Source organism: Saimiri boliviensis, chromosome 10, assembly GCF_048565385.1.
Source record: "Saimiri boliviensis isolate mSaiBol1 chromosome 10, mSaiBol1.pri, whole genome shotgun sequence".
NCBI classification, from domain to species: Eukaryota; Metazoa; Chordata; class Mammalia; order Primates; family Cebidae; genus Saimiri; species Saimiri boliviensis.
This window is the reverse complement of record NC_133458.1, coordinates 14,544,663-14,555,677: the sequence shown is the minus strand read 5'-3', so window position 1 is coordinate 14,555,677 and position 11,015 is coordinate 14,544,663. Positions and strand designations below refer to the sequence as shown.

General features: G+C 47.3%; 1 protein-coding gene across 1 annotated transcript in view; it reads left to right on the top strand.

The window, feature by feature from the left end:
• Positions 1-11,015, top strand: part of CLCN1 (chloride voltage-gated channel 1) — a 48,883-nt gene that overhangs the window by 3,464 nt on the left and 34,404 nt on the right. Inside the window, exon 2 of the mRNA XM_039472582.2 lies at positions 6,966-7,613. Coding sequence (XP_039328516.2) covers positions 7,155-7,613 — 459 coding nt within the window. The 5' untranslated portion in view covers positions 6,966-7,154. The remainder of the gene's footprint in view (positions 1-6,965; positions 7,614-11,015) is intronic.

Genomic DNA, 11,015 nt, shown 5'->3' with positions numbered 1-11,015 from the left:
AGTACCCATTTTCAGGATAGGAAGGCTTTTCAGAGGTGTGGTTATATTTGGGAATTACAGAGCAGTATCTCTGAACTGGATTCCATGTCTTCCCTGCCCCCCAACCCCCTTGCCCTTGAATAAGGGAATGAGGTTGAATTTCACAGCTCTGCTCCCTTCTGCTTACCTCTGCCAGAGGATTCTCTTCTAAAATTATCCCCCTCCCAGAGCTGGAGGCTGCCCTCTGCTGCCCTCCTCCATCCTGTTTCCTCTAATGGGGAAAAGGAAAGCAGGAAGAAGGAAAAAGTGTAATACCAGACCAAAGCTGTGATCTAAAAGAATTTTTTTTTTTTTTTTTAGACGGAGTTTTCGCTCTTGTTACCCAGGCTGGAGTGCAATGGCAAGATCTCGGCTCACCGCAACCTCCGCCTCCTGGGTTCAGGCAATTCTCCTGCCTCAGCCTCCTGAGTAGCTGGGATTACAGGCACACGCCACCATGCCCAGCTAATTTTTTGTATTTTTAGTAGAGACGGGGTTTCACCATGTTGACCAGGATGGTCTCGATCCCTTGACCTTGTGATCCACCCGCCTCGGCCTCCCAAAGTGCTGGGATTACAGGCTTGAGCCACCGCGCCCGGCAAGAATTTTTTTTTTTTTTTAAGTTTTATTCTATAAAATAGAGATGAGGTCTCACTATGTTGTCCATGCTGGTCTCAAATACCTGGGTTCAAGTGATCCTCCTGCCTTGGCCTCCCAGAGTACTGGGATCACAGACATGAGCCACCACACCCAACCAAAGCTGTAATATTAAGAATGGTGCCAGGCTAGCCAGGCACAGTGGCTCATGCCTGTAATCCCAGCACTTGGGAAGCTAAAGCAGGTGGATCCCCTGAGCTCGAGTTTGAGACCAGCCTGGGCGACATGGTAAAACCCTCTCTGTAAAAAATAAAGAATGAGGCCAGGCACAGTAACACACCTATAGTCCTAGCTACTCAAGAGGCCGAGAGAGGATTGCTTGAGCCCAGGAGTTGAAAACAAACCAGCCTGGGCAACATAGACCCTCATTTTTTTTTTTTTTTTTAAAGGGAGAGAGGAGGAAAGGTGTCTAATCTGAGACTGAAGAAGACATTAATAATAGCTACAACTGTTGAGTGCTTGGTATGTTGCAGGCATTGAGGGGAGGTTTCCATTTCATTTTCCCCGTGCTTCTGTGAAGGAGTTATTTTCTCTTTTGTTTTGAGACGGTTTGCTTTTGTCACCCAGGCTGGAATGCAGTGGCACTATCTCAGCTTACTGCCTCCCAGATTCAAGCAATCCTCCTGCATCAGCCTCCCGAGTAGCTGGGATTACAGGCATGCACCACCATCCCCGGGTAATGTTTGTATTTTTAGTAGAGATGAGGTTTCTCCATTTTGGCCAAGCTGATCTCAAACTTCTGATCTCAAGTGATCCACTCGCCTTGGCCTCACCAAGGGCTGAGATTTCAGGCACAAGCCACCACGCCTGGCCCATTTTCCCTTTTCTTTCAGAAGAGGAAAAGGAAGCTCAGAGACTTTCAGTTATCAAGAGGAAGAAATGTAGCTTTTTTTTTTTTTTTCCTTTTTTTTTTTTTGAGTCAAGGTCTCACTCTGTTTCCCAGGCAAGAGTGTAGTGGTGGTATCCAGCTCACTGCAACCTCCACTTCCCAGGTTCAAGCGATTCTCGTGCCTGAGCCTCTCGAGTAGCTGGGACTACAGGCACCTGCCACCATGCCCAGCTAATTTTTGTATTTTTAGTAGCAACGGGGTTTTACCATGTTGCCCAAGCTGGTCTCGAACTACTGAGCTCAGGTGATCTGCTCACCTTGGCCTCCCAAAGTACTGAGATTACAGGCATGAGCCACTGCATCGGGCCAGAAATGTAGCTTAAATGGTACGGACTCTAGAATTCAGTAGCTCTGATTCTGAATGCTGGCTCTGCCTTTGAAGATATTGGAGCAAGGTAGCTAACACAGCGTCAATTTCCCTAATTTAAAAATGAGGAAAATTGTATCTACGTTATTGTCCCTGTGAGGATTAAATATGATACGTATAAATCACATGGTGTTAATGCATGCAAATGCTTGATAAATGTTAACTCACAGAATGAGTGTCAGTTTAATGAGTCAACAGTTCTTACTATGGGTCAAACATTATAGCACATTTTCTGCATGCATTATTTTATCTTCTTAACCCTCTAGTTACTGCCTTTCTGAGGAAACTGAGGTCAGGATATGAAACAAAAACCGTCAGTTTGAGCATATGCTAACACTCTTGCTTCTGTAACTTATTCTGGCAGGAAGGAGTTTTTCCTCCTGAAAAGGAGTTTTTTTGGGCTGTAAGATTCCTCCCATTAGGCTGGGGGAATGAAACTGAGGCCTAAAACCTTATTCCATGTTAAGTTCTGATTAGATAGGAGTTTTTGGGAAAATGTATCATATTTGAAAAGCCAGAAGGCAGAGAAAGAGACCTGTCAAGTGCTACAGGGAAAGCCTGATGTGCAGGGGATAGAAAAGGACTAACGATGCTTAAAGAATAAGGAGGCGGCCAGGCGCAGTGGCTCACGCCTTTAATCCCAGCACTTTGGGAGGCCAAGGCAGGCAGCTCACAAGATCAAGAGATCGAGACCATCCTGGTCAACGGTGAAACACCATCTCTACTAAAAATACAAAAATTAGCTGGGCATGGTGATGCGCGCCTGTAGTCCCAGCTACTCGGGAGTCTCAGGCAGGAGAGTTACTTGAACCTGAGAGGCGGAGGTTGTGGTGAAACCAAGATCTCGCCATTGTACTTCAGCCTAGGCAACAAGAGCAAAACTCCATCTCAAAAAAGAAAAAAAAAGAGTAAGGAGGCGAGGCACAATAAACAGGAGAGGAGATGTGACTGCCAGTGGAGTGTGCTACAGAGAAAGTGTCTTCACAGGAAGTTGTAGTATCTTAGCTGAAATTTCAGAAAGTAGGTGGGCATGGGTTCCATGGCTGCCTGGATTTGCAGAGGGAAAATGACCAAAAACACCTTTAAAGAACATAAGGGTTATACTGCCCAGTATGTTGGGGAGGCCAGACTGGAAGATGTGAGTCTGAAAACAAGGGTGTAACCCAGAAAGAAAATTCATTCACCTGTACCCCAACAGGAAACTACTCCATGTAGCTTACATGGCCACTTTGTACAGTTTTCCTTCAAATAGCAATTCCATAGCCTATGGGCTTTTAAACTTTTTATATAATGGACCCTAGGATGATCTATTTAAAATCCCAAAAGAGACCAGGCGTGGTTGCTCACACCTGTAATCCCAACACTTTGGGAGGCCAAGGCAGGCAGATCACCTGAGGTCAGGAGTTCAAGACAAGTCTGGGCTACATGGTGAAACCAGTCTCTACAAAAATACAAAAATTAGCTGGGTATGATGGTGAGTGCCTGTAATCCCAGTTACCCGGGAGGGTGAGGCAGGAGAATTGCTTAAACCTGGGAGGCGGAGGTTGCAGTGAGCCAAGATCATGCCATTGCACTCCAGCCTGGGTGACAGAGCGAGACTCCATCTCAAAATAAATAAATAAATCCCCAAAAGAATATATATCATTCATACATGCTTATGAACTTGCTTCCACATTTAGGAGCTTCATAGGAATCTCCAGAAGCCCATCTTTGTGCCTCCAAATGAGCTACTTGGCCTAGCAGGATGTTGGAGGGAGGAGTGGGCATGGTTTACGTTTTGTTTTCTTGTTCTCTTCCAGGGATTTAAACCCATGGGATTTAGACTATTTCTAATTTCAAACACAGGATTTTTTTTTTTTTTTTTTTTTTTTTTTTTTTTTTTTTTTGAGACTGAGTCTCGGTCTGTTGCCCAGGCTGGAGTGCAGTGGCGTGATCTCACCTCACTGCAACTTCACTTCCCAGGTTCCAGCAATTCTGCCCCAGCCTCCTAAGTAGCTGAGATGACAGGTGTGTGCCACCACACCCTGCTAATATTTCGTATTTTTAGTAGAAACAGGGTTTCACTGTGTTAGCCAGGATGGTCTCAATCTCCTCACCCCATGATCCACTCTCCTCAGCCTCCCAAAGTGCTGGGATTACACGTGTGAGCCACCGTGCCCGGCCCCAAACACAGGATATTTACTCTCAAACCCTTGCTCTCCAGCACTGGCAACCTGTAGATGTCTTTGACCCTCCTAATTTCAGAATCTAGTTTTAAGGATTGCAGTTGGTGCTTTCCTTCTAGGCTGTAGGCTTCCACCTGGCTTGGCTAGACATGAGCACTATCCTCACCCCACTGGTCTCTGCCTTCAAATCTCAGAGTCCATGACTAGGCTGCCCTGTTTTAGGGACCTGCTTTTCTCAGAAATAGTAAGAAAGTCATAATTTCATCTCTTATTTGCTGCTTATATTTATCAAGTTCCTACAGCAACTGGTTACCTTCCGGACAGCTATACTCAACAAATGGGAAGTTTTTGTTTCTGAAGCCCTCTAAGGAATGCAATTTCATCTTGGGACTCTATTGTTTTAATTAAGAAAGTGTTCCTTAGCCGAGCGCGGTGGCTCACACCTGTAATCCCAGCACTTTGGGAGACCGAGGCGGGTGGATCACGAGGTCAAGAGATCGAGACCATCCTGGTCAACATGGTGAAACCCCATCTCTACTAAAAATACAAAAAGTTAGCTGGGCCTGGTGGCGCGTGCCTGTAATCCCATCTACTCAGGAGGCTGAGGCAGAAGAATTGCCTGAACCCAGGAGGCGGAGGTTGGGGTGAGCCGAGATCGCATCACTGCACTCCAGCCTGGGTAACAAGAGCGAAACTCCGTCAAGTGTTCCTTTCTGCTCATACCAATTCTGTAGATGTCTTTCTGTATTTTCTGCCTGCAGAAAAGGTGGGTATCATCACAGAATCTTTAGTCTCTCAATCTATCACACATTTGTAATTTTTGTGGAGAGATTATAGGCCTTGAGGTTTTGTAGGATTATTGTTACAGCAAGTGTTATTTTTATTTTTTTGCTATATTGGTATATAATTGATGTAGAAATTAAACATATTTAAGGTGTATGACTTGATGGGTTGATATATGTGTACATTGTGAAATGATCGTCACAATCAAGCTGGGTAACATATCCATCACCTCACGTAGTTGCTGTGGGGGTGGAGGGAGGTGAGAGCGTTCAAGATCTACCCTCTTAGCAAATTTCAAGTATGCTTCCTATGGTCCCACGTACATTAGATCTCCAGGACTTTCTCATCTTGTATAACTGAACCTTTGTACCCTTTGACCAGCATTTTCCCATCCCCCCGCCCCCTACTCCAGCCTAGCCCCTGGCAACCACCCTCTACTTTCTGCTTCTGTGAGTTTGACTATTTTAGGTTCCACATACAAGTGAAATGGTGCAGTCTTTGTCTTTCTGTGTCTGCAGTGTTTGACTTAGCATAATGACCTCCAAGTTCATCCATGTTGTCACAAATGGCAGGATTTTCTTCTTTGTCAAGGTTGAATAGTATTCCATTATGTCTATTTATATATACACGACATTTTCTTTATTCATCTGTTAGTGGACACTTAGATTGTTTTCGTATCTGGGCTACTGTGAATAATGCTGCAATGAATGTGTGAGTGCAGATACCTCCTGATACTGATTTCCTTTCCTTTGGATACATGGGAATTGCTGAGTCATATCGGAGTGGTTTTTATTTTTTAAGGAACGTCTGTACTGTTTTTTTATAATGACTATACCAGCTTACATTCCCACCAGCAGTGCACAAGGGTTCCCTTTTCTCTGCATTCTCGCTAACATTTATCTCGTCTCACCGCAGCCTCCACCTCTCAGGCTTGAGTGATCCTCTTGCCTCAGCCTCCTGAGTAGCTGGGACTACAGGTGTGTACCACCACACCTGGCTAATTTTTGTATTTTTTTTTTTTATAAATACAGGGTCTCCCTATGTTGCCAGGCTGGTCTCAAGCTCCTGGGTTCAAGCAGTCTGCCTGCCCCAGTCACCCACAGTGCTGGGATTATAGGCATGGCTGCCGTGCCTGGCTATCTCTTACTTTTTTGATCGTAGCTATCCTAACAGGTATGACGTAATATTGCATTATGACTTTGATTTGTATTTTCCTGATGATTTGTGATGTTGAGCCCCTAAAAAAAGTATTTTGAATGGTATTGGCTTTCCTCTTGTTTTGGGTGGTTCCATTTAGCCTAGATCAAAATCACATTGTAGACCAGATGTTTGGCGTCCCTACCCTGCAGTCCCTGAACTTGGACTGTCCTGGGACAGACTTCAGTTGGTGATGGATCTTAAACTTTACTTTGGCTGAGTTCCTAACTTTTCTCCTCCAGTGAGGAGTTCATAGGGAAGAGATGTCATAGGAAAATTGGTTTCATAATGTCATGCCAGAAAGAAACGTTTGTCCTTGGCCAAGAAGTATTTATTGATCCAAAAAGGGAAGAAGAGCAGAGAGCACTTCCCCATCATTGTTCATGTTTGTCGGTTTTGTCGTGAGAAGCCCTCACTCCCTTCCCACCTCTCCCTTCCCTGTGCCTCTGGCTTACTTTTGACTCTCCCCTGTTATCTAACCTGTCCTGATGGAGCTGTGCTGGGCACATCGCAGTCTAAATGGAAGTTCAGTCCCTCCAGATTGGCAATGTGATGGACAGCTAACAGTCTGGGAAGTGGGAGAAATTCTAGAACCCAAGGCTATTACCCATCCCCAACTTCCCGCTTCCCACAAGCATTCCACACCCAGCAGGTGATAAGGATGGGATCAGAGGATGCTCCCAAGATGTTATTAGCAGCCTCTGGCAGACAGGAGGGCAAAGAGCTGGAGAAGAACACTGGACATGGGATGGGCTAGCGAAGCTGGCCAGACAGAACCCTGGGTGGACACAGAGCTGGGAATAAGCCAGCCAGGAGACATGGCAGAGAGGCACCAGTTACTCTTCCAGGTGAGTTAACACACCACTGTTTCTGCTTCATCTTTATCCAGCACCCACCCCTCACCTTCCGAATCCTGAAGAAGAGAGAGGGGCAGCTGGAGGGCTTCCATGCAGATCCGGCTCTACACACAGGTTTGAGAACACACTCAGCAGTTTCTCATCCTGGTCCAGGCGATATTTATAGAGGGACCAGTGACATGGAGCTGGAAGCCTGCTACTGGTGACTAAGGAGGGGGACAATGCCACGGGCTCAGCGGAGGGAATTCCCTGTGGGGCTGTTCCTCAGGTCCTCATCCCAACCCCCACCCCACACCGCACTCACACCTGCTTCGACCCCAAGCAGATCAGATGTGGCGGTGGGGGGGTCATGTGACGGAGAGGGGGCTATAAATAGCTGGAGGTGGGCATGCTGCCCCAGACGCCTTGGGGACAGCAAGAGCAGAGGCTTAAGGAGCTACACTGGGGGAAGAACAGGAGCAAGCAGGCCAAGGCCTGGCCGGGGATCGGTGGGAGGGAACATGGAGCGATCCCGGTCACAGCAGCATGGGGGTGAGCAAAGCTGGTGGGGTAGTGCCCCCCAGTACCAGTATATGCCCTTTGAACACTGCACCAGCTACGGACTGCCCTCTGAGAACGGGGGCCTCCAGCACAGGCTCCGGAAGGATGCAGGCCCCCGACACAACGTCCACCCCACACAGGTAAAGTGCTATAAAGGGAGAGGGGAGCCAGGGATGAGGGGAGACCATGGTGCAGGAGGCTGGTGAAAAATAGGAACTGGGTGAAAAGAGGGAGCAGTGCTGCATTTTTTTAACTTTAAAAACAAGTACATGGTAATGTGTTCAAAATATGAAAATCTTTGAGAATCTGGGCTCACCTAAATCTGCACTTAGAGAGATATATATGTACTTTTATCCAACCTTTACCAACAGAATACCTGAATCATGTGGGGAAACAGCAGAGCCTCACAGGCACGAGGAGCTCTTGCTTACATAACCTACGTGGAGTGGATTGCGTAGGAGCCCACACTGCAGTGTGCTGGGAGCTGTCTCCCACACCCTCACCCACAGGCAGACACCGCCAGAGCTCTGCCTCTGCGACCCTCTGCAGAATACACACATACATGAATCTTTCTGCGGAAGGCAGAAGAAGGGGTTGAGCAAGTGTAGAAAACAGACTGAATTGCATACCGGTGATAAAGATCTACCTACCAATGTCAAAATGAGCAGAGATGTATTCAAGCTTTTAGGTGGCAAGATGATCAAGTAAGAACCTATTAAGTGTTAGGCACCTGGAGAAGTGCAGAGATGTGATCCAGCAACAGAAGCATGCAAACTAGGAGTGGCTAGGGATGAGCAGCCTCCTGCACTGGGATTGGTGGAAATGAGCGCCTGGGAAAGGGGGAATGGGAGTGGGCACAACTAAAGGGAAGGTTGTGAAATTGTCGTGGAAAAAGATAGGTCACGGTTAATAAGTAAGTGTACCTCTCATTCCAAAGAATGCAGAGAACAACAGAGGATGGAACATGTCCAGAGGGCAGTTGGTCAGAACTTTTTTTTTTGAGATGGAGTCTTGCTCTGTCTCCCAGGCTGGAGTGCAGTGGCACAATTTCAGCTCACTGAAACCTCCACCTTCTGGGTTCAAGCGATTCTCCTACCTCAGCCTCCCGAGTAGCTAGGACTACAGGCACGTGCCACCGTGCCTGGCTAATTTTTGTACTTTTAGTAAAGACAGGATTTTGCCATGTTGGCCAGGCTGGTCTTGAACTCCTGACCTCAGATGATCTGCCCACCTCTGCCTCCCAAACTGCTGGAATTAGAGGTGTGAACCACCACATCCAGCCTGGTCAGCACTTAAAAGGCCTTTTGTTTGTTTGTTTTGTCTTTTGTTTTAACAGGGAGCATACAGTTACTTTAGGTTTAGGTCTGGGAAGCAGAGGCATGAGTTGTGCAGGGGATCTCAACATTGGGGGTCAAAAGGATCTGCTCTCAGTCCCTGACCAACCCCCAAGCGTAGTTTTGAAGGCAGCACCAGGCACCCAGTTGGGAAGCAGTGACATACAGGTCAGTGTAGGCTGGAATTGAGCATTAGGAAGATTCCAGCCTACACGGGAAATAGCAGGGTCTGACTAAGAGATAGCAGGGTCTGACTAGGCCTTTGACACCGTTTGGGATCAGCAGGAGGGAAGACCCCTCCCTCTGGCCCTATGCTGTCACCCATGTATGCGGTGGTATCTGGGTGGAATGACAATTTGAGGACAGTGCCATTATGGCACTTCCTGGTAACAGTGAGGAGACTGGCCAGGTGAGCATGAAGCCTCATGTTGGGAAGGTACGGTTAGTTTAGGGCGTAGAATTGGGCTGTTTTCTAGAGGTCTCAAAAGCAAACGAGTTTGGATTTGTTTTTCTTTTCTTTTTCTTTCTTTCTTTTTTTTTTTTTTTTTTTTTTGTTTGTTTGTTTTCTGTTTGTTTGCTTTTTGAGACAGAGTCTCGCTCTGCCGCCCAGGCTGGAGTGCAGTGGCATGATCTCCGCTTACTGCAACCCCTGTCTCCCAGGTTCAAGCGATTCTCCTGCCTCAGCCTCCTGAGTAGCTGGGATTACAGTCACCTGCCACCACACCTGGCTAATTTTTTGTATCTTTAGAAGAGATGGGGTTTCACCATGTTGGCCAGGCTGGTCTTGAACTCCCGACCTCGTGACCCGCACATCTCGGCCTCCCAAAATGCTGGGATTACAGGCATGAGCCACTGCACCCGACCCAGATTTGTTTTTCTTGGTTTAATTTTTATTATGAAAAATTCAGACTTACACAAAAATGAGATGGTATAGTGAAGCCCCAAGTCCCCAACAGTTATCAATATTTTGTCACTATTGTTCCAGCTATTCTTTCCTTCCCTACTCTCACCCCTCTACACGCTGTGGAATACTTTTTAACAAATCCCAGACATCGTGTCAATTGTAGACTTGAGTGTTGACTTCTCCCTTGCCCTTTCCTCACCTGCCCTGGTGTGGTGTTTAGCATGGGACCAGCTGGGACAGACTGGCCCTTGTGTTTTCCCAGCCCAGGTATGATGATATGAAGCAGGCCCCTTCCTCATCTCCACTGGCCTGGGGCCTCTAGGAGCTGAGACAGCCTCAGCCCTCTGACTTCCGTTGGGAAGAGTCTTCTCTCTCTGGGTCCCAGATAGGGCTTGGAGGGAAACACTGCCTCCCTCGGTCACTAACCCAGAAGACAAACAGCATGAGCAGGGCAATTCATGTGTGTGCCTGTTCAGGACTGTGGCATAAAATGCTGCTCGTATTGTGAAATCAGATCTCTTCTCAGGCTCTCCCAGAATCAGCAATGTGGCCTGGCCTGACCCTGGCCCCAGAGGACAGTTAGTGTAGTGGGAATGGGGCAGGCTAAAAGCGGTTGGAGCTCTTATAAATCTCACACAGACACACGTGGAGGAGCTACTCTGCCTTTTTCACATGCGTGGCAGGTGAGAATTATCTGGCTATGGGAAGAAGTAGATTGACCTGCTTTTGGGGGCTAGTTCCTGTGTGTGCATACAAGCACCAGGGGGTGAGGCGGATGGGCTTGAAGCTTGATAGAGGACCTGAAGCACCTCAGGTAAGGCTAGACACACTAAGGCAAAGTGCAACCAAGACTGGCCTGCTAGTGAGCCCAGTCTGTCCTCACCCTATGCATGTTAGCAGGAAAGGCAGTGCAGGTGGTCTGCGGAAATTGTGGGGCATCCAGAAAGCACAGTGACACACAGAACACGTGATTGATATGGCCGCCTGGTTTCAGCACAGTCCTGCACCTCTGCTTCAAAGTAGAAACTGGTCTCCTTAATAAAGGCTGCCCCAGATCAAGATGAGTAGAGGTTGAAGAATGGGTGGAGAAGAGGAAGGATAAATGGACAAGGGAAAGAGTGGGAAACGTGGAAATGGACGGTGGAGAGTTGAGGGCAAGGACGACCACAAAGTCACCCTGCATGCAATCAACACCCAGAATTCAGAAAAGCTATTACTCTTTTCTTCTGTGAGTTAAACTGTTGCTCTTTTCCTCTGTGAGTCTGTGCGCTGCCCTCTGTCTATTATTTTTCACTCTTCAGCAA